This window comes from Brachyistius frenatus, unplaced genomic scaffold, assembly GCF_029030835.1.
Source record: "Brachyistius frenatus isolate BFR_SWC_R1_liver_20210118 unplaced genomic scaffold, ASM2903083v1 Contig_24, whole genome shotgun sequence".
NCBI classification, from domain to species: domain Eukaryota; kingdom Metazoa; phylum Chordata; class Actinopteri; family Embiotocidae; genus Brachyistius; species Brachyistius frenatus.
Genome location: NW_027210623.1, coordinates 249,318 through 273,899, shown reverse-complemented (window position 1 = coordinate 273,899; position 24,582 = coordinate 249,318). Strand labels below are relative to the sequence as shown.

Here is a 24,582-nt window from a genome sequence, read left to right as displayed (position 1 = left end):
AAACGGAGAAAAAGTCATTTGCTTCCTCTTCAGATAGTAACATCACGCTACATTACATGAGGAAAGTATGCTTATCATCAGCTTGAGAATTAAACATATAATGCACGATCACGATCTTGTAAAACAGTGAGCTTTGAAAACTGACTTGACCTTCTAAATCCTTTGTCTCTCTCTAGACCGCCATTATTGTTGTTCTCTGCGGATTATGCTTCAGTTATTCCAGACTCCCTGATAAATTACAGATGCTTTTTCATGTGACCCCACCGGTCCACAGTGAAATGAATTGAACAACAAGCAACAGTGAGTATTCATATATTTGTATGCAGAACCAAGTTCAACCATGTTTTGTGGGGTGCTTGTTTAGCTCTGATGTACATTGAGTGAACACCCTGGTCAAAATATCATTGATTTGTAAAATTAAGTGCATTTCAAGAAGGATTTTGCGGTCAAGTGTTGTACTTTCAGTGGGTGAGTTTCTGGATTTCCAAGACATTCATGGTTTTCTGTAGATACTAGTTTCTCTGTAGTCAGCAAATAGAATTTAAGTATAACTATCTAGTTGTCAGTTTTGCATTGGATTACCAATATAACGTGATCAAATGTACCCACTGATTCAGATTACATGAATTTATCTAGAGAATAAGATTTGCAAGACAGCAGCATAATGAGTCAGTGAAATCTGGGACGTGGTTTTGTCCTCAGAGATGTAATGAGAACAAGTTAGTTTTTTCAGAGGTTAACTAAATCTGACTAAAACTAAATCTAAAAACAGCAGCAAAAATAGGAAAAACAGGAAACCAAAAGAATTTGGAGGAGACCAAATGATTGATCAGCTACAACACAAATCCAACCTCCAAGGCTGTCTGGCCTACATCAACAAAGCTCCCTTTCCTAGAAGGGTAATCTCATTCATGGTCATAGTTCTCTGCTGCATAGTGATTAGCCTACACATCTTTCTCATCTTCTATCTCAGGGGCAAATCATGTGGTTTTACTATGGAGCTTTGTTTACATGAGGCAGTAGACGTACAGCACACAGCCTATAGAAACGCACCCGCTAATTCCTTTAAAGCAAGGAACATAGCAGTCGCTGTCTGTGTCCCCAGAAAAAAACCGATGGACCAGCACAAGGCTAACAGAGAAACTAAGTGGATGAGTTACAACTGTGCTCAATGAGACTTTTGGAAAGTAGAAGAAACAGCATGTGTGCCAAGTTGGATGGTGCTTCTTCCCAATGCTATTATTTCATCAAAGCAAGGAGACTGGAAGAGCAAGAGGCACGTGGAACTGATGTATTTAATCATACATTTCAGGAACTGAATTGAAGAAACTCAGGTGTGGGGTGGTATATGGACCCTTTTTGCACCCTTATGTGGTGACGGGATCTGCTTTGAGTTGTGGCTGAAAGTTGGTTGGTGTTCATCATGGTGCAAACCAAAGGACCTGCTGATGGAATAAGGATGGAAAAGGCCCAGATGCCAAAAAGGTGTTTTTTTCATGTGTTTAATTCACACATCAATATATTTTTTCAAACTGTTGTTTTTGTTACGAGCACTTTCACACAGAACACGAATATTACACAGCAAGGAGAAAAATGTATTGTTTTTGTCAGGTGGATTTTTTTGTTTTGCTTTTGCACATCCAGTAAAGACATCAAATAATCACATCCCGTGTATGAACATAAAAGGATGTCACATGACAACTCCTCTTGCCACCTGCTGTTACACGGCAAAGTGGAAAAACTGCAAAGACCGCAATCTTAAGGACAACGTGTGATTCAGCATTGCTGAACAATGAAGCTATCGGGATGGTGAGTAGTTTATCTAGTTTAGTTTTAGATGTAGTAGAGTTGTTAGCAGGCAACTGTGTCACAGTAAGTTTGGCTAACGGCTCATGCAAATCTTTTCAAATCTTTTTTTTTAATAGCTGTTGTGAATTTGCAGCCTCTTGGTGCAGATATAAATAGTTTTGAAGCAAAATATTTGCAGGCAAGTGCGTCACATTTTAGTTTCTTTTATTTGTCAGGCACAAGCGGAAACCACCAGTGATGTCACTCATTGGTTTGTGAGCTGTCTTTCTGAAACCTCGAGTTCAGTATTTTGTGTGTCACCATCTTGCTTTTGGAGCCAGAAGTGACCATATTTGTACAAGCTGGGGAAGAGCGAGCAGTGGATCTCACTCAACCTGATTGGGAAATCCAAGGACACTACACCCACCCACCGATAGCTGAAACCTGACTGCACCACAAGCCTGTCAATCAATCAGACACCCCCCCCCCCAACAATTACCACTTTTTGAGGCCTGATATGTAATTAATGAGGATTATTTTCAGCTGGACCACCAGAAAACTAATAAGACTATTATGACTTGTAGATAAATTTGATTGACCTTGCATTTTATGAGACAAGTTGAATGGCAGTCTATGGAGCCAGAGTCTTTTTGGAGCAGACCCTTAGCGGCACTTAGCGGTACTATAGTTTAAGGCCCTTCTGCATTGACCTGGAAGCTTCATCCTCTTTTACACACAGTTTCTGGGTGTGTAAACGCTTTTAGTCCAAGGAGGCTGGAGTAAAATCACATGAAGGCCTAAAGAAGGAAAGACAAGAGCAGAAGTAATTCAAGCTGGTCTGAAGGTGCAGGTGTGTCCACTTTGTTGGATTAACTGTGTCTCTCAGCTGACCTAAGATCACTTTTGTATCCTCCAGAAAGAGATGCAGTAAATTGCTTTGTGTCTGGGTTGCCATCCCAACCTGATTACAGGAAAGAATACAGGTGCAGAACGAGATAGCTAAGAACTGTAATGGTTGACAAAAGATTATTTGATTACTTTTTTTTCTAAATTTTTCCCCACAATGCAAATCTGAACTTTAGGATATAATAAGAAATGGCTTTATGTCCTCTAAAGAGTCCGTTCCTGTTTGTCCAGGTTTGATCTGGTGGTATAACAGACCTTACGATTATGAGCATTTCCCCACTGTCGCATAACAAGTAAGACATTTATCCTCTATTAATTTTATTTAACCTGCTGCAGTCAACTTTCAGTTCTGACTGGAATCACAACACACTATTTCCTCTTTGTTTGGGTGCATAGTCAGAAATAGTCAGAAAAACATTTAGGATCAATGCATAACTCGAGCCTCAAGAATGAGTAACACTTTCTCTTACAGTTCTTAAAAAGGGAAGGATTGTTAAAGGTAAAAAAAAAAAAAAAAAAAAAAAAGGAACTCAACCTGTTACAACAAAAGTCTGAGACGTCATCTGCAAGATGATTATCAAAGCAGTTGATTATAAGGAATCTTGAGCTCATCCTGGGCCGACCTGATGTCTGTCAGTAATGTATTCTTATTGCCAATGAGTTTCCAGATACACATTCACAAGAGGAATGCATCGCCAGTGCATTTAGGAAAAAAAAACATTTCTACATAAAACCAATTCAGGTGTGCTGATTGTGGATGAGGATGAAACAGGGCTGGCAGGTACACACCTTCACAAGTTAAAGCGAGACCGTGTCACTGTGTAAGTTCCTCACATGATTAAAAGTTTAATTATAAGCAATATAACACACTTCATGCTTTTCACCAGTGGCTTATGGAGGCTAATGTTAGCAAACTTTGATTGACCTGACAGCTCTTCTCTATTTGTGCAACTCTTACACTACATTGGGCCATGTAACTACAGTTCCTAACTGCCATTGGTTGCTACCGCAGCTGCTGTTCAGCAAAAGTTACAGAAGCTTTAAGGGGACAGTTGACAGTTTTTGACACAAGGTGCGATGAGTTACAGACTAGCCAACACAACAATATTAATTTTGAAAAAATAAATAAATACACTTTAAAGAAGTTCAGAAATGTCACAGAGAAGCTACAGGTCAGCGTTGTTGATTCCAGATTTAAGATTTATGGATGCTGTTTCACACCATATCCCAACCACAAAGGAAAAGGTGAAAACAGAAACTGAGCCAGTCAACGTTGCCCATAAAATTACAGCCAAGAATGCAGAGTCTCATAAATGCACACCAGTGAGAGGGAAGTCAAAGAGGTTATGATGAAGCCTTTTCATCATCAGGAAGTGGGCCACCAGATACTTTGTGTCTTCCATGTTTGATGTGTTGGTGAATCCATTGAAATAATTGAAAAAAATGTCAAGTACAAAAACCTGCTGCATTCATTTTTCATTCGGACAGTATTTCTGATTTATCTACCCTAACTCCATCCTGCAACTTTACTCTCTACTGTAAATGAATGTAAGATGTCCACATTTTTAGAATATAAAGATGTGTTCTCGGTTAAGTGTAATTAATAATGTACAATGAGAGAAATGTAGATGTAGATCGAATTTCCTAAATTATTTAAACCTCATCATTTCTTAAAAGTATATATTCTTACTGATGTTAGGTTAGGTTAGGTAGTTACTTTATTAATCCCCGAGGGGAAATTTTTTAAAACTATGTTAAAACTATTTGATGTTCAGAACATGTTCATCAAAGGTATTTATGTTTGTTCACATACATTTTCTTTCACTCCCCCTGTTATTTATCTTTAAAATAATAGGATTGTGCAAAATGGCATTATTAGAACTACATAGTAGTATATTAGTAGCTTTCCAAATTTAAAATGTTTCAGTGGATCATATTATGCAGAATTATATTTCCAAGGTAACCAACCCTAATGAGAATTAAAACGTTTTAGTCCTCTTTTTCGTATTTTTCAATTCATTGTTATTAACTTGAACATGTGAAGTTATTTTGATATTGATTGTTGATTATACGACCCAGCCCTCTAATAGACTAAAAAAGTACAACAACATGACTTGTCTGTTTCGATTAAAAGAAGCAGCGATAGAAATAAATGACAAGGTGTGAAAATGTTGTAGCTTTACAAGAGAAAAATCTCAGTCTCACTTTTGAGACTGACTCATTCAGATGACGTTTCGTCAGCTGGCTGCTTGCCAGACAGAGTGGAGCTTGCATAATGACAAACACAACATGCAGGAACAACATAAATGCCACAATATGACTAAGGTCAACCCGACTACGTCAATGATGAACTTTTTCCCACAATGGTATGTTTCATGCTCAAACGGCCGGTAACTTTTTGATTGTACTCAACACCAAAAGTCAGAAGGCAGCTACAAATGCTGGCAAAATACAGTCTGCACACCTACAAAAACCAGAAGAAGAAAAACAGATGAAGCTCTATTTGAATCTGGCAAAATGCATCTTTCTATTGCTAAAAGTGAGCCAAAAGAAATGTCAGAAATGTTTAAGCATAACTTAACAGTCAGTTAAGTGCAAGATGATAGGTCACAGTTAATATGGATTTTCTTGGACGTGGTATTTCAAAAGGTGTTCTTTATATCCACAACTCATCGTTAGATATAGGTTTAAATGTACAGTAACTTTGCTGCATAGTGCTTGTCACAGTATCCATCCTAATATTTTTAATATCTATACATAGTATACTCATTAACAGAGTTCATCTTGCACAAAGTGATTTAAGAAATAAGTTAAACCTCAGTTTAGTTGGTGACTGCAACCAAATTGACTTAGACATGAGCTTCAAATCAGGTTAAAAGAGAAAAAGAGTGTGACTTTGTACAACTCTTAGGATAATTTTACATAACACAACATAGTCAACATCAAGGGATTTAATCCCTGTTTGACTTTGGCCTTACATTCACTGGAAACCCCTCAGCAAATCACGCCCCTATAAATAGTTGAAGGCGGTCTGTAATGCGGGCTACATACGCAGGTTACATTTTATCTGAGCTTAAATTTTCTCTTGACCTAGAACGCAGCAATTCATCGCTATCACAAGAGATTGGCAAGAATATAGGCATGCATGACCTTTGGAGAGCGGTGGCAGAGAGCCCAAGTGTAAATACTCTGAATAGTTCTTCTCAATGTCCTTTCTGCTGACATTGATTTGCTGATCTGCAGGTTCATATAAATATCCCAAGTTTACCAAGTGTTAACACACGCAATTATTAAAAGGACTGCTGACCTTGTGACGTACACAATGTGCAATCAGAGCATCACCAGGATTTCATGTTGTGAAAAAATAAAAATGAGTTGTTATTAAGGTACATCCAGCACCTCGGTTTTGTGTTGCTGTGTTTCCCTCGACCTATATCAGACCAAGGTTTGGTTTACAACAAGTTAGTACTATCAAAGACTCTATATATGCCAGGGGACCGAGGTAATCTCAGTGCCTCAAGTTTTCTGTTGAAACTGTGCCCAGGCATCTCTGTCCAGGCCAGCAATCTCACATCCTGCACACATAGAGATGTTGCATAAATGTTTGTCTGCATGGTTTTTCATTTGTTCATGCCTTTCATGTTTACAGCCATTCAACATCGAGGTATAAAACAAAAGATGCAATGCCCACTAGGGCTGTAGGGTAAAGGAAATTACCCGGACAGCGCTCAAAGACTTTCAGGACTCGCAGGCCCATGAGATCATGCAGTGCGCTCACCGCCTTTTCTTTTTCCCCCCACTTCCCACTCTTGAAATGCTGTAAACTTTTACAAGAATGCAGTACAATGTCATCCAGTAAATTGGCAAATTAAATTTGTAGATTTCACATTCCAGATAGATTACTTTGTAATGTGAACTGCATAGCTCTACTGTGTACGTCACAATCATCAAAACGGATGACTAAACGATGCCACTGTGGTAACTTTCCAGGGTTGTAAAACTCGGCCTCAAAGTATTGTAACCTGCTGTTTGTGGTTTTTGGCATCTGATGTGCCTTCAGTACGTTATCATTCAGCAGATCTGATAACAGTGAGGCTACAATCTATTAGATGAATACAAAAGGGAATTTGTATGACATTTCCCTTAATGTATGCTCCAAACCTTAATATTTATCTGGTCGGTGCAGCTGCACCACATGTTTCTGCACTGAGCCTTCATTGAAAAAGAAAAAAAACAGGAACATTTTGGACTTGCTGGAAGGGTTTACATCACCCAGTTAATCCATGTATAATTAAGTGCTGAAGTGGGCAACAATTATGATAATTGATTAACTAGTAAACCCATTTATTGAGCAAAAATGTCAAACACTCAAGTGTTTCCAAACTTCTTAGACGTGAGAATAAGCCATACTTTTCTATTTTTTCATACCCCTATAAATTGAAAGACCACATTATGTACCATGAGAAAAAGACAGAAACAATGCTGTAGTTTTCATGTTGACAACAAATAGTCCGTACTCCAAGCCTACGTGTGATGTATGCCCGTCACACACAACCTTTTTTGACCACAGTGGAGCCCAACAGCAAGCTATAGTTTGGAGGCCGAAGTACAACAGGAAGGTTATACCTGATATGGACATGAGCGCTAGATGAGGAAGGCTCGAAGCCTTGTAAGGGAACATCTGGTTTTATCGTGGAATCAGCGCAGGCTCCTCTCATAAACACAACCTAACGCCTGAGCCCTGCAGCTCTGGCCAATAACAAGCATGTGAACACAAACGCCATCCATCAGAGCCGAGCAATGGTAGGAGGAGTTCACAGGGAAGTAGAGAGGGTGAGACAGACAGAACGAACACAGAGGAGACCACAACAGTGGTTAAGTAAATCATTTACAAGCAAGTGACCAACACTGGCTGTAAGCAGCTTCTCATTTCTCCTTTATGTATCACATTCACAAAGCTGCCATTAAAGCTGATGTGACAGGAGATTAAATTTAAAAAAGTAATTGTACGAAGCTTTAAGTTGTACACTTGTTAGGTTATAGCTGAAATTCGGTACAAAATGGGCCACTCTGAAGCACCTCAACATCTGTCAGCCTTGTTGTTGTTATTTAAAAAAAACACTTCGATAATTTAATGGTTATGCAGCATGACAGCATTTTAACCAAATTAAGTTCACTCCTCTCTGCAAATTCACAGAGAGGCTGTTTGGGTGCTCCATAGCAACAAAGGGCATGTTTCAGCCTGTTCTTGGTCGTGGTGTGAAGGCCTGGGCAGGATCACAGAGGTAAAGGTCAGCATCATACAGGGCTTGTACACATCATTTTCAAAATGCCTCACAGCAAACAGGTTTTTTTGGTCTGGAAACTCTAGCTGCTTATTATTTTGAAGAGCTATGATAGCTGACAGAAACTTTGCACAAAACATTTAAAGAATCACTCATCAACACACTTAGTGTGCTTACAAACCCAGAGAGACTTATAACTAAACTCTGCAACTCAATGCGGCTTTTTAACCTCTTTTAGGTCATGTTTTGGTTTTACATTAGAACTGTCTGGTTCAATCCATGCAATTTGCCCCTTTCTTCCGTTTCTACCGGCAGTAGGGAAGCAGATTTCAGCCAAAAAGTTAAATGTGACTGAAACCACTGTGCAGCACTTGTCTGATGACAGAAACAGAAAGCAGACAGATATTTTTCTCAGGAGTTAGTCTGAGACCAAACCAGAGATAAAAGCAAAGTGAATATTGCACTACAATTCATCAGAACAGAGACATGACTCAAATGCAAAGATAATGTTGCTCTATGTCTGCTGGATGTGTAAGTAGGGCTGCATATCATTCAAATTCCTTTTAACCCAGTACCGATTAGGGATGGGTATCTCAAGCAAAACTACTGTTGGAAATTCTTTGTTGCATATTCACCCGCATCCTCACCTGCATATTCACCTGCATATTCACCCCTCCCCCACAGAAGCCTCGAGTTCCTGAAGAGCACACAACTCAGACAGGTGTGTGGCCACAAATTAATTTGAAAAAAAGCATTCTAATATAAGTTTTCCCCAAGTTGAAACCATGTGAATTTAAGTATGTGGGCTGTCCATGTGGAGTCTACAGGACCTGGTAAATGCTGTGGCTCACTGGCGCTGGTGAGATTTACTACTTGATGGCAAAATTTGGTAGCGAAAGACATTTTTCAATACTACATGGTATGGAGGCAATTGAGTCATAAAAGCCATAAAAGAAGTGAAGTCTGACACCCACCCTTTGTGTAAGTAGGAAACTGTTTGTTAACCTTTTCATAATAGAACTTTATAAGACCCATAATTTATCAGTGCGGTGTGTCTAAGTTCTTTTGTCATCTTGAGGTCTGAAATAAACAAATGGAGCGTGGTGATATGTTTCCCTTTTCTCATGGATTTCTATTTAAATCTTTTCAAATATATACACTTTTTCTGGACATTTCTGAATGATAAAATGTCAATACTCAAATACCCACCGGTGTGCAACCACCCAATTCATCGGTGTGGCCAACAATGGCCAACTGAACAGTGAATAGTTTACAGCACTGTATCAGGTCAGGGGATAAGTCCTACAGCAGCGCAACAGGCCACAAAATGTCTTCTGTTGCAATGTCTGAGAGCACCAGTATAATCTACCCTGGCTTGGTGCATGGGTGGGGTGTTTCGGTATTTCACATTGTGGAGTCCCTGGTGTTTAGCGCACACATAATGAAGTGAGACTGTCATCCTGCCATGAGGCCAGTATGCTCTCAGTGACAAACATGGACAACCTGCTGGTGGAGCAACAGTAAAAGAGAGAAATAGACTGAGAGAGAGAGAGAGAGAGAGAGAGAGAGAGAGAGAGAGAGAGAGAGAGAGAGAGAGAGAGAGAGAGAGAGAGGCCACACATTTTATGAATCAAAGGAGAAAAGTGAGAGAACCAGATGAGTTCAAGAATGACTGAATAAAAAGAAGTGTGTCTGAGACAATCAGTGAATTTAATGATTGTTCTGTACATACGTACAACATCCTTTGTAATTTTAGATAAAGGAAAACAGACATATTAATATTATAAAGCACAACCATTGACACCCAGCAGAAAAAAATAACGCTGTAAAACGCATGCCAAAAGTTCTTTACAGCACATCCTAATTGTCTGATAGAAACTAATGTAAAACAAAGAAAACTGCTGTAATAAAGTTGACTAATATGTAACTGCAGCTTTTTGAATGACAAGTCTCCACTTCTTTACAAATGCATCATGCTATTTGGAGCCGTCAGCCAGAAGCAGCGGCTTTCAGAGCGACTGGGGTCTTCAGTTACCTTCCCCTCAATATGCCATCTTAGGAAGGCGCAGACTCAGCAGGCCGTGCCGACATTGTGTGGGTCAGAACATAATGCTGGAACCACCAGAGATCAGCATTTTACATCTGTAAGTCTAAACTTGATGCTCATTGGCATAAATACTGGAACACTGGCTGACTGTCAGATGAGTCAGTCACACAAACAAACCTGAAGCAGGTTTACTAAACACAGTATAGGAGAACAAAGGTGAGACCTACATGTACCTATTTCACCAGGATTTGTGTAGTATACAATCTTTTTTTCTTTTTTTTTGGAGGAACTTTCAAGGTAGTAAAATGTTGTAAATATGGGACCTTTAAGGTGCATTTTAGAAAGTAACCTTCCCTGTATGTCCTCCTATTATCTTATTTCTCTGATTGCTCTGTTGTCAACAGCAGCCGTTATAATCCATATAATATGTCCAAAACTGGATAAATGATCTTAACCGTGGACATGCTGTTGCTATCAGCCAACAGTCTAACGCTGCACGGTTAAGTGTCATTTTAAGCCGCTTTTATTTTGACATTTTCAAGTTTATTACAATTTTGCAATTTGCTTTTACTTTACTTTTGTAATATAATGATAGTTGTATGTAACATTTTGTTCTTTAAGATGGATGGAAACATTTGATAAACTACCAAAATATTGAGCAAAATGATGGTGATTTACTGTGGCTAGTTTTGAATTTGTAGTAGTCTCATTTTGTTAAAATTAGCATCTCTGTTCTGACCTTCTTCCAAACAAGTTGCCAGTGAAAAGGACAAATAAAGGGCAAAGGAAGAGACTGTTACAGCCAACAAGCTAGGCAACAGCTAAATGTATAAGCATAATTAAAATTTGCTTTAAGCCTGTGTTTTTGCTGCTTGTGCAAACAGCCGACCTGACTTTTTCGATCACTCAGCAACAGTAACCCAAGACTTTCTATATGATCACTGTGCCTGGTGGATTTCACCATATGACGCACGCTGCATCTTTAATCCATGCCTACCCCCGGCCAACTACTGCCGTCTGCAGTCGAGCATCCAGTGCCTAATGCCCCGTGTCTATGGTGCCATGCCAGAGTGCCTGCTGCTGATATGTGGCATCAAGTCCACTGTTGATCCAGTTGATCCTTTGATACAGGGTCAGGCCAGATAAGGACGAAGGCGGGTCAGGCTGCAGAGGGCAATCCAAAGCTTTTCAGAATCTATCAGTAGAAGTCAGACAACTTTTTAAAGCTGCTCTAATTCATAAATGCATGAACATGTCTCTTTAATACATCAATGGGTGTGTCTTTGAAGGAAGATTGCATCTTTGGCTAGCTTCCCTCCACAGTGTCAGGTGTTCTCATAAAGGTTGAGGGGGATTCAGCTAAAGGACACTTCCAACATGAACTAGTCTCTTTGGCCACTAAACCACTGCCCATCATGCCTTGATCCCTGAACATCACTATTCAAAAATGTCTACTGAGCACATCATGACAAGAGCTTCACAAAGGAGCAATAACAAGTTCTGGGCAGGCCACAGCTCTGGCTGTATCTGCAGCACAGTGTGCATTAGCTGCAGAGGGAGGTGTGTGATTAAAACCTTGTGCCCTCCACTCATTCGCTCTGCAATCAGTGAGCTCCATTTGACTGCTGCAAACACCTATCTCTGCCCGTAGAGCCCCAGTCTCTGCTGGAGCGGTTTATCTCCAGTGGCAGCCTCGATCAGCCGTCATTACTTACATCACAGCCTTTAGAGCACAGATGCAACAGACATGATATGTTTCCTGCTGTATGTGGACAAGTAAATTACTGCGCCATTGCTTAAAAAAAATGTTTTTACATGTACGCTGTCAGAACAGAAATAAGTAAATAACAATGTAACTGTTCAGGAGTTGTGAAAAGAAGAGGTACGCTGCCATTTAACCCGAAATGTAGATAAACTCTTTGCTTGATATCCAACAGTCAAATTTCATGTGCTGGCACAGAAGAGGTCGAGGGGGAAGAAGGGGGCAGAGGGGTGTAGTCCTGGGTAGCTAGAGGAGGATACAGGTCCCTGGGAATTGATTACCCCGAACAATGGCAAGTAGATCAAGAGCAACCTTGGACGGATGGGGGAGATATCACACTGAAGCTCTGAGTCAGACACAAAATCTACCTACAAAATCTCACGTTATGTGAAGGGGGGGGGGGTCGTCTGCCATTTCAGTCCGTGTGTGTGTGTGTGTGTGTGTGTGTGTGTGTGTGTGTGTGTGTGTGTGTGTGTGTGTGTGTGTGTGTGTGTGTTGGGGGAGGGGCAGACGGGGTTGGGTGGGGGTTAAAGTGAGAAAGAAAAGGAGGCAGCGTCAGACTAAAGAAAAAGTGAAGAAAAGGGGGTGGGGATTGGCCGAGAGCAATTTTTTAAAAAAAATTTAAAAAAATAAATGAGTCTAAACCTCATTATTCCACTTTGAAACATTTACTTTTAGCACAAGTCCCTGAATAAATCACACACAGTTATGAGAAATGGCGATCCTGTTGGTCGGAGTTAGGGTTTTCATTGCAGTGACTAATAGAGCTTCACAGTTTTGCCCTTTTCAGTGGGATCTGCCCTCAGCTGCTAAACACACACAGGCCCTCCTCTGTAGCTGCGGCTGACGTCAACCGTCACTTAGCAACAGCCTTTTGGTGTAAAAGCAGCAGTGCTGACACCGTTTTCAAAAGAGGCGCACAGAGAAAGACAGAAAGAAATTCAGAGAGAATGAGAAACAGAGATACAGAGGATAAAAAAAGGGGAGGGAAAAGCAGAGGGAGAAAGTGAGTAAAATTTCCCTGAGATTGCTGTATAATGTTCTGGTGGGAATGTAATGCAAAACTGATAATTGTGATAATTTTAAGCACCACAAAAAGCTGAAAACACTCTTGAAGGAAAGGATTATGTTATGTCAATAAAGTTGTCTGGAGACTATTAACAGTCAGTAAAACCTATGGCATGTAGTCATTTAAATAAAACTTCACTTTACAACATCCTTCACCTCGACTTCTCCGTGCTTTAATTCCCACAGTGGCAATTTAAACAAAGGCTCCGAGCATCTGTGTCATAGCAGTCAAATTTAAGCACAGCACCCCTCAGCTAAACTTATCTCTCGACTGCTGTCACCCTCTGACGGGACAGAGCAAACAGTCCGCTCATGAAAGGTTCAACAACCTCATTCTGAACTTAAAAGCAAAGCCATCTGACATGTTTGCATTGTTGGGGACCTTGTGGTCTAATTAAAATCTTTTCAGACAAGTTGAGCAGAAAAACCTCAACCGTCCCCCCCCCCCCCCCCGAACTAAAACACTGGGGGAACCAGCAGCTCAGGGACCACTTTGTCATTACTTATCTTATCAAGGAGTTTCACTTTTGACAGTTTTTGCATGTAGTGGAAACAGACAAAGTATGGCAGGCTGATACAACAGTTGCAAAAAAATAAATAAAAAGGCCTAATTAGCTCAAACTTTGTTGATGGCAAAGGCTCGGCATGCCTCTCTAAAGTCCAACAATGTGGGCCTCAATAATACACAAACTCAGCCACAAATAAGCAGAGACAAAGTCAGAACAACAGATCAAGGCTCATTAGAGAAAAATAAGAAAAAGGGGACACGCTGCATAACTCTTTATCAGCAGTTCCAAACCATAATCCGTACGATATCCTCAAATAAAAGGAATTTTGTAAACAAAATGTTAAAGAAAGAAGGAAAATAAAACCCTCTATTAATATTTTGTGAGCCCGCTTTTGATGGTGACTCTTCAGACACCAGAGTCATTAGGCTAAGCTCTGGTAGACCTATCATGAAAACTAAAGAGCTGCAAGCTAATTGCTGGTGATCATGACGCAAACCGTTTCCTTGGAAACCCGAGTTTTGGAGTACCCGCTCCAGCATTTCCTCATCTGTTTGCACTCACACCAGCAGGCTGACAATGCAGTCGCTGCATCCTGTTTCACTCTGCAGTCAGCCAAACACAGCGAGTGCCTCGCTCAACTTAACCCTTTCTACGGGTTCGGCTGCCTGCGATGAAAAATTAAAAGCACCTACGCAAACTAGTTTTGACATTAAAGACAGCGGGATGGGAGTACGGTTCACAGAGGCCATCTGGATCCAGGCACAAAAAGTTGAACCAGTACAAATGGTCAAAGAAATGAATCATGTACATTTAAAATACGGATTAGAAACACCTGAAAAGGCTTCATCACATATGGAGGCCATATTCACAAATGCTGATTCAGTTCTGGAGTTACCGTTCATATAATGTTCACCTTTACAGATCAAAGCTACCTGTGGCATCAATGCGGAGTTGCTAAGCAATGAATTAGGACATCTTGGTCTTAATATCGCAACTGTTACACAAGCTCCTAAACACTGGCTTCACACGTCACTCTCCTTCAGTTAAACAGCGGCTCAGCTTCGGTGCCATTTCATCAAATCATGGTTACAATGATCAGCTCAAAGTCACCAGGACTAGGCTTTCACTGAAGATGGACATGTTTCCATTTTAATTTAGGAAACAACTAAATGAACACCTGCATTACAAAATAAAATTACTTTCAAGCTGTCTTATTTTTACACAGTCACAACATAGATAAAAATCAAGATGAAAGTTTCCTTAAAATAAAAAATAAAATAAAAACACGCACACACGATCTTCAGCTGCAGATAACATTTGTCATTTTCTTTCAGGGCAATGCTCTTTTTCTCTGTCAGCAGAGTTTATTGGAACTACACCTATAGAAAACGTAAATACAAAATTAACTAGGTTGAACTCAAAATTTGATATGATATATTTTTAAACCCCCCCCCCCCCCAAAAAAAAAAAAAAAAAAAAAAAAGATTATGAGCAACACTGTAAATTAGATTGTTCTCATGAGTGTTCACATCCTCGGTATGCCAGAGGTCACATCATGACCAACAGGGTTTCATCTGATCCTCCTTCATACATTTAATTGTCAAAAGCAAGCAAGGTGTACTTATCTCGTGTTTTATATCAGACTGAGCATGATGCAGACCGGCATGTGGACGATTAACTGTACACTGGATAATAATTTAGTTAAATATGCTTGCTTCAATGTGCACTTCACACAGTGGTTTAGTTGTGACAACATAACAAAGCAGGCGGCAGAGCAAGCAGACAGTGTGACTAAATGCACAGAGGCTTTCATCTCCACAGACGACGGAGACGCACGCACTATATAAACAGTACAGAAAGTACAATTTAATTATGGCTATGATTTTTTTTATCTTATCAGACCACTGGCAAAAATTTTGACCACACCATTATTATACCTTTACATTCATGCTCATACTGATTCTAAGTACTGATCCTACAACACGTCTACTGTTCCACTTTAAACCAAAAATCTACTTTACACAAATTATTTTCTCTCCACCGCTATAATACTGATGAGGGAGGATTTATTCAAAGTAAATATTACATAACTAGTTCAACACACTTACACCACACTGCTTATAGCATGACAAGCATAACATAATGTAGATCTTCAGCAAAAAAAAAGGCACCTTCTTCCACCTCAACACTCTTTCTTTCTTTCTTTCTTTCTTTCTTTCTTTCTTTCTTTCTTTCTTTCTTTCTTTCTTTCTTTCTTTCTTTCTTTCTGCACACTGAAGACTGACAATTTCGCCCTTCCTCGTCACTGCTTGAGGCAGACGCTATATTCTACAGGGCAATTAATAAGACTTCTACATTTTTTTTTTTCTTCTTTGCAATCACCCTGTGGTACGTCACTTGGTCGTGACGTCAATGTTATATCATTCCACATGGCTTTACAGCAAGCTAACGTGACAGCTGAGAGCTGCTCTGCGTTTTCACTGCTCTCCCTCCAACCTTTCTCTCCACAGCCTGCCTCTCTCTTCTTGTCTGGATGGGGGGTTAGTTAAGTGTATTATTTACCCCTGCCTGCCCCCGTGGAGTGGTAACCACACAAAAAGGCCGCCCTCTCCCTGAATTCAACATTGCGCTGCCAGTATGGCCTCTGAGGTCTTAGTCATGAAGTGGAGAGCTTTTAGATTTCTGCCATGAAAGCCCAAATACAATAATCCTACTCAAAAAATATTAATTCTACTTTATTCACTCCATCTCAAAATAACTAAGTGGGTCTCGGAGACACGAGCTGACATAATTTCGGGGAAGAATAGGTTTCTCTTCCGGTTGAACAATAAAATCATTGTTTTAAAAAAACATTCATTTGAAATTAAAACACAATGTTTGAAAATATTTCTCAAATAAAAATAGTCTTAACCTAATTCAGGGTTTCAAATCATGACCCTTGTGACCATTGGATAGTCTCACGGTACAAGATTAATTTGACAATGAAATTAGCAAACACAAAGACGTTTTGCAGGACTGCTTCACAGTGTCCCACTTAATTCACTGACTTATTAAGAAATCTATGAAGAAGAATTTAACAAAACGCGTGACACAGTTAATGCAGTAACTGTGGGAGTCAGTGAGCCTGACCCCTAGCAGTTGCAGTCAATCCATAAAGCTTTTGCTGCGCAGGAGGTTTTGGGTTACTGTGGCAGCAAAACACCATCGCGGGTGCACAAATGAACTCGAACTGAAAACAGTGTAATTCTACAGTTCTACTTCTGACGCCACCAAAAAAACATTGTTCATAGTGTGCAACTGGATTTAACATGGCAGCAACCACCAAGGGGTTTCCTCCCCAGTCAGTGTGACACATGTAAGTATCACACATGCAATGAAAAGATGTGCTCAACCAGCAACAAAGACGGTTTCCATGAGCTATCACGACACGCCGTATGAGCAAGAAAAAAGCTTTAATCCAAGGAAGGAAAGTAAACAACTAACTACAAACACATTTTTACGAGCCGTCCTCAAGGCTTGACGAATAAGAGCGGTCTGTATGTACAGCCGGCTTTGAGACGATCCGGCAGGGACCATCTAAAAAGTACAACGCTGAAAAAAGACTTGCAACAAATAATAATAAAGAACTTCAGTCTTTTTCAGTCCAGTATCTCCAAAGTCGCTTCACACATCTATGATCTTTTGGTTATACTACAACTATTTATTTGGGAAAAATAAGTATTTGCATAATGTTGAGGAATTTTTAATTGGAAAAAAAAAAGGTCAAATCTTTATATTATTTCTTCAGCATATAAAATATAATCTTCAGACTCTACTCTGTGAGTTATTGTTCCGTATTTTTTGTTTAATAAATGTCAATCATTTTTGCACGTTATAATTTTATTACGTCCGACAAGAATGCGCACAAAACCTTTTTCGCACACGCACAAAAATAAAAAATTTCATACGCACACATGGTTAATTTGAACTGCTACAACTACATCCTAAGGAAACACTGCATTGCCATCTGACAACATTTCCATTACGTTATCTTGGTGTATAAATCAGATTTGTAAAACAGGTATTCTAAATCTGAATGGGAAAGAGGGTATTTTTTTTTGCAACATGCAATACCTCATTTGTACACTCAGCCTTTTAAAAATTCAACTCCTGAAAAGCTTATCATCTGTGGCTAGTTATCAGCACTTAGAAATAAAACTATATTGCTGAAAGAAAATTTCTGATTTTCTTGGTTGATCCAAATATGTGTGAGTGAGTACGACAACATGCCCAGTCCCTCTTAAAATCTAGATATTGTTCATTGAAAGTATGAGACAAGTAAACCTTATTAGCCTAATCGATCGTGACACCGGCAAAAACAGCTGCCTTCCCATTCAACCATTACGATGTGTTTGTCGTAATTTACAATCTTTACCATTCAGGCTACTTCACTGTTTAGTAAAAAAAAATGTAAAGTACACTCAAGCAATGTCAATGTAAACAAAAATACTGATAGTTTCTCAGAAACAGTTATTTATGATTAAACTACTAAATGAGCCTTTGATCAAAATGTATTGCTGTGTAGATTTCAGGAACAACAAAGTTATGAACTAGCATTTAACCTGCTGCTGGCTCTAAAACACTGGGTGCCCCATCTGACGTATGTGTGAGGTTTGCACATTCTCGTCGGACATTACCCTTTTATATTTACCACTTTATGTGTGGAAAATGGTGCATGCATTCATTTTTGTGCACATGCAGAGTTTATACATGTGGTGTCTGATGTCAGGGAGGTACACGGTCTCAAGCAGATCCTGGTCACAATACTCAGGATGGTGTCGACTTGCAAAGCGTCTGTGCCCATATGAACGGACTGGTTATGGAGAACACATCAGACGCTTCAACCATGAGTATAAAATATCAAAACGATTCTCACAAGAGGTAAAAGGTGAATAACTGAAAAATAGAGGATGCCTTAATATTAATATATTTAAATAGTACTGGATAAAGATCATAAACAGTGTCATAGTTTAGTCTCAAACTGCTCATTTCCGGTAGAGTGACAAAAAACAGCTGTGGAGGGGTTTGATATAGTCACAACTGCAAACATTAATCCACAAGAGATGTCACAACGTATAAAATTATGGAGGAACTTCACAATGTAAAGCGTCAATCCTCGTTTCATCAGCCAGTTCCGTTATCTTTTGTATTGCCACAGTTATAAACTGGTCATTTACCATCAGAGATAAAAAAAAATTTTAAAAAAAAGTTACGTTTACATCATGTGTTTTATAAAGGTGGTTGGTTGTGGGTTTAACTCCGGGTTAAGTCCTTAAGCTGTTATTGTTAGAAAGCGTGGTGCAAACGTACTGCTGCTGTAGTTACCTGCAGTAACACATATAATCCACATAAATTAAGGATGTTGGTTGAACTGTTTTCAGTCTTTCTTTCTTTTTTTCTGTAACATGATTTTAACAAACCCCTGACAGTTAATAAACAATAAGCAGTTTTTAATTCCCTGGTAGAACATGATAATTATCAAAAGGTTGAGGATAAACGGAAGAAAAAAAAAAAGGGACAGAGACGTTTCTGGTTTGAATTGTTTTGAAAGCAACATTTTGTTCATATCTACGTTAACTTTGGTCTTTTCTCTGTGTCTGTTATTCTGACCGAAACATCTTCATGTATATCTATACGACGCTAAAACTCTCCAGAACCGTTGTTTCAAAAGAAATGAAATGAAATGATGAATTTGCTGTATGTTAAACCACGTTGGTGGAAACAGAAAACAACTCGTCTCTTTGTAACTGAAAGGCAGAAACCGGTGACCCTACCAGACAAAAGAAAAGAGGGGGGGGTTGACGGTTTTGTGAGCAAAGTGTGTGTGAAGATGAAGAGCATGTGTGACATCACCAGTGAACCCTGAGTGACTCCTTTCAGAGAGTTTCTTTGTGCCTCTTTTTTTTTTTTTTTCTACCTCTGACGCAGAAACTGTCTGTTTGTGTATAAAATCATCGCTCAGTCAATCATTATTACATAGAGCACTCATATTACACAAGATCATCTCCAATGTTCGCTTTACAATTCTTGTGCATCAACTCTATATATATTTATTATATCAAACCCGGGAGAAGAACAGACTCGTTGTGATCAGTAGCTAAAATGTAGAATGTTTGTAAAATCTTGAGAAAAAGAAAAAAAAGGAACTTTAAAAAAAAAAATGAGATAACATTTACGACAGCTCCTCCCTACGTTTCAGGCTGCATCCCAGAATTCAGTGGGAACAAGGCACCAGACAGGCTGCCAGTAAGCTGCATCGCAGGGCTAACACTTACAGATAAACAAATAAGCTCACTCACACGTTAACAACTAACAGCCAATTCACCTGACTGGCAACTGGCAGAGGAAATCCACACAAACAAATATATCATGGCATGTACTGATGTTGTTAGTCTCTTTTACTCTAAGAAAACATGATCCTGGCAGAGAAGGCACGATGGTGTGACGATAACACGAGTGGTAACAGCTGCCGGCAAGTCTGATTATCCTGAGAAGCATTTGTAAAGAACATGGTATTTTTTAATCAAAAACAATGTCCTGTTTCAAGCTTTCAGATGAAAATGTGAACATGTAGTGCTGTTGTGTGCTGTGAATACTACCTAATAACTGTGGCAACAAAAGTGGTGTCAATTTCTTTTTTCTGTTTATTTTTCATAAATCTAAACTTTTGTGCAAATAATGCTGGAGCAACATATTTCTTGGAAAAGTCTTAATTTCATATAAATATGTTTTTCTTCCTTAAAATAAATAAATTTAAAAAAGATTGGCAAATGTTGGGAGCTAAGGCCTTCATCACAAAACTTAAGGAAAATGATTTTACAGCCTTCGTATATTATTATTCACTTCTCAATAATTTTATGAACAAATAAAGTGCATTCTGGGATCTAAAGTTTCTGCATCTCATACAGGAGGATACAGAAAAAGTGAAGTGGTCTAGCAGTCAAATAAGGGTCAACGTCTGTGATCATCTTCATCCAGATTACTGAATGAGCCCCTGTTTTTCGTGTCCATGGTCTGTTTAAGGCCTAATGCAATGTGACCACTAATCTACTAATAGCACAGAACACAATGAAGTGAGAAAAAACTGCTGGAAACAGCAAACTGGATATACATTTTTAGTTCTCTTATCATTTCCAACAAAGCTCGAAGGACACAAAAACAATGTGTGCGAGTCGATGGCTCGACACCCGCTGAAGAACGGCATGCTTTGTTTTTAAATACATTGTTGACGATGATGTTGGCACATTGTCTAGACATAAATAAAGGCAACAGCTTGCGTCAGCTTTTTGTGCACAACATCTTGTGTGCAACATGATAGTCTTCATTTTGTATGGGCATCACTTGATATCTGTGTATTGGTTTTCAAAACCAAGGTAAAGTGGAGAAGAGCATCACTTTGCAGTTGTTAGCTAATGTATGTAAACAGAGTGCTTTTAAACAGCCTGTGCAGGCTTTTAAGAAAATAAAAAGCAACGAGCTGTTGTGGACTGTGGACACTGAGGATCTCGACGTGTGCTCGACATCATTTTGTCTTGTTTACCGCCACAATCAGATGAGTCTGTAGGCCACATCCCCGGCTTGGTTGCTGCTTATGTTGTTTTTCTGACAGCGGGATGTGGACGTGCATTTGATTGACTATCTGCTATTTAAACTTTTACAGGGATATATTATTTCCAACAAAATGTAAAGAAACATGGCTGATGTCATAACTGCATGAAGGGGAGTAATAAAATATCGGTACACTTGTGTACCCCATTATTATGTTTTGTGACACTGTATTCATTTTCAAAAACACTATCTATTTTAGATTAATAGTTTACGAGCAATGATTGGTGGAGATTCCTTTGGTCAGATGCAAAAAGACATAGTGTTGCAGTGAATGTGATAAATTAAAATGCAGGAACAACTGTTCTGATTTAATAAAAGAAAAAATGGTCTGATTTTATTTTTATTTTTTTTAGAATGAAAATTTTGCTAAAATTTGCTAAAAAAAATTCTAAATCGCAATATCCTGCCTATCTTATTGCATTGCAATATGTTGAATCCTAACACGTGTCATATCAGATTATTGCCAAAACACAGCATTAATAGGCAAGTAGACGACATACAAGGTTGAGATTTAAACCCAGTTTTTGAGTACTTAGGTGAAACACTATTTTTATGTAATTTTTGACAAAGCTCTACCTGTCTAATTACCCTGGTATTATATTGTATTATTAAGAGGACAGCTAATTGGAATAGTAAAATCATTCACAGCACAGTGTTGTCTCCTTAGGCAGAAATGTTTCCCTTAACCAGTCATTTAATTATTGCACATGTAATGTTATGCTGATCTGCAGTGAAACGGTGTGGGGCTTTCCTGGGTCTTATCGGCGAGATTGTCTCTGTTCTTCGTGACAGGAGATCGTGTGTTTTCCACTTGTGCACGTGTACTGACAGCAGCTGTGGATGATCAGTAGGCCTACTTTTGCAACTACAACAACAGACGTGGTCCTGCAGGGGAACACCTACCTGCTCTCTGGATATACAGGGCAACGAAGGTCTGCGAGGCATCTTACAACTGCCATAATAGCTGGTCGACGTTTCCCCCAGGGAAACACAGCTGGACCTTCTCCTGGGTCGGATCACAGGCACCTTCTCCTCGGCGCTGGAAATCCCACTCGGCGCTTCCCTCGACGGGTAGTAGCGGTCGAAACAGAGCCCCAACAGGGAGCCCGAAACCCCCGCAAAGCAGGCGAAGAGCGGTCTGAGCAGCGCGGGCAGACCGCTCAAACTTGTGAAAGACACGAGCCACACAACGCTGGCAAACACCAGTATGAGGACACTGTGTTTGAGTTTCAGCGTCGGGATCAGCGTGAGCAGACCCACACATCCCAACACGAATAACAACCTGCCCACCATTTGCATCTGGTGCTGGTCCTCTCCCCATTGCAAAAACCGCAAAACCAAAAAATCCCCGAGGTAACACGACGCTGGCAGTGACACCAGCCAACACTTGCTGCTCTCCTTCTTCTTCCTCCGCAGGTAAAACGTGAGGAAGAAGAACGCACATCCTATGCTGAATAAAGGACTGATGGACTGGGAGAAGCCCGACAAAAAAGTCCGCAAATCCCAAAGCGAGTCACTTTGCAAGCTCCGAGAAATGAGAAAAGAAACCGCGAAAATAACAAACGCGCCGACGTAGAGCGCAGAGACCTTTAACAGTTTTGAATTCAGGATGTCTTCGTTGCAAAACCTGCACACGCCGAACAAAAATCCCCTCCGATGGTCCTGTTTAAGGGGGGTGACGCAGCTCTTCACATAGCCGTTCCTGAAGCCCTCCGAGCTGTTTACACTTCCAGCTCCGTCGTGGTGCCTTATTTTGCCGTGCAAAGCCTCTCCTTCCTCCCGTGCAGCCATGGCTCGACCGGGGCCCCTCGTATATCCACGCTAAAGTCCCCCTCGTCGACTATTCACGCCGTATTAACGCTGAACTACATGACAGCAAACGCACTCCACGGTCACTCAAACGTGCTCCAGCACTTGGACTAAAGAAAGAAGGTGAGATGTTGTTTTTACAGAAATGGGGCTCTCTGTCGCCGCCTACAGGCCACAACTCACACCGCAGGGCTTTTGTCACATGAACCAAATCCTCAATATATATGCATCATCAATATAATGTTATCAGTATACAGTACTCTGCGGCTGCAGATAATGAGGGCGCTTTCAAAAGGGCTCTAATTGATTAAAAGGAAATATCTCTAAAAAAAAAAAAAAAAATTTAAATGTCCACAAGTCAACTATGAGATTTTACTTCAGTTGCATTATTTTTGTGTGCAGTAGTATTTGTTTATCATTTATTTAGACTGAGTTTCATCTGTTCACAAATTAAATATCATCATAAAGCTAATATAGATCAATATATTATTTGAGGCACCTGATCCAGACTTTGGTCCTATTTGAAGCACTTCTCATGACTCAATTTCCCTTAGCAAATAGTGTAAATTTGCATGGCCATACTCTTATTAACTAAGCATAAACTGGATGTTTTTTTTACCATGTTGATATGATTGGTCCTTTGGTCGAAGTGTCACCGCTGCGTGTCGCTGGATCATGTTGCTCTGTGTTCGATTGATTCGTCTGGTTTGAGCTTGGTAAAGCAGACAATTGTCGATTTAACTGATCAGAATAAACCAAGCAATCCAGGGAATAATATTTCACACGCGAGAAGTTATCGTAAAATAAAAGACGTCCGTTTTCTTTATTGAATTATTTTAATGTCAGTTGTACGAAACGGTTAGATTTGTTCACCGGATAGTGTAACTGTCACACTGTTCAGCCCTGATGATGGCTGTAGGCAGATATGGCTTAATTTGTGATTTTGTGTGAAAATTAGGGAAATACATGTATTTAAAACCATATTTATAAAGCTTGCCAAAACCTTAGGTCACTTTAGAACTTCGTTGTTTGCTGTAATTTGACATTTCTGACATAACAGAAACAGCACAAGTGTAATTAATAAGAATAATGACTGCATTGTACATGGCTCACTGGTCAAACTGAGCCACCTCTCATGAAATCAGTTACACCTGTGTCACTGCTGCTATAACAAGTCTAAATGACTGCTATAAAAATAGTCCGTGGAAATGCAAAGCGATTTTGTCACTATAGCCCATTTCATTAGCCTACATGTTGAGGTATTTAAGAATAGCCTGGTACAACATGACCGAAGAGAAACTATGCCAAACGAACACATTTTTCTATAAGAATCCCATGATAAATAATTATTTTAAGGGAATTACTACAGAATAGAAAGAAGACACTAGCTATAGTATACTTGTATACGAATACTTGTCAGTGGAGTAAGTTAACTGTTATTTTTCTTTTTGGATTGTTGCATCACTTGCTTGTAGTTAAGGTCAGAGTGAAGATAATGTCTGGATACAAGATTTTAATATCATCACTGTGCCTCATTTTAGCTTGTGTATCCACTGTGTCACTCCGTACGTCCACTGGAGGGTGCTGCACACCAATTAACATTTGTTGTACTATTTTCCTAAAGCACAAAATAAAACAGTTTTCCTTCAGTATTATAAGTAGCCTACATTTTAAATGATAGGTTTGTGTTTGTGATATGGGAATACACAGGCCAAATCTGAAGAAGACTTGGGGAAAGAGAGACCTTAAAAAACAATACAT

The 24,582-nt window shown here is 39.6% G+C and overlaps 1 protein-coding gene across 1 annotated transcript in view; it reads right to left on the bottom strand.

Moving 5' to 3' along the window:
* The window catches only part of pde3b (phosphodiesterase 3B), a 41,913-nt gene extending 18,982 nt beyond the window's left edge, over positions 1–22,931 (bottom strand). Inside the window, exon 1 of the mRNA XM_069697591.1 lies at positions 21,916–22,931. Within this exon, the coding sequence (XP_069553692.1) occupies positions 21,916–22,803 (888 nt within the window). The 5' untranslated portion in view covers positions 22,804–22,931. The remainder of the gene's footprint in view (positions 1–21,915) is intronic.
* Positions 22,932–24,582: the final 1,651 nt, after the last annotated feature.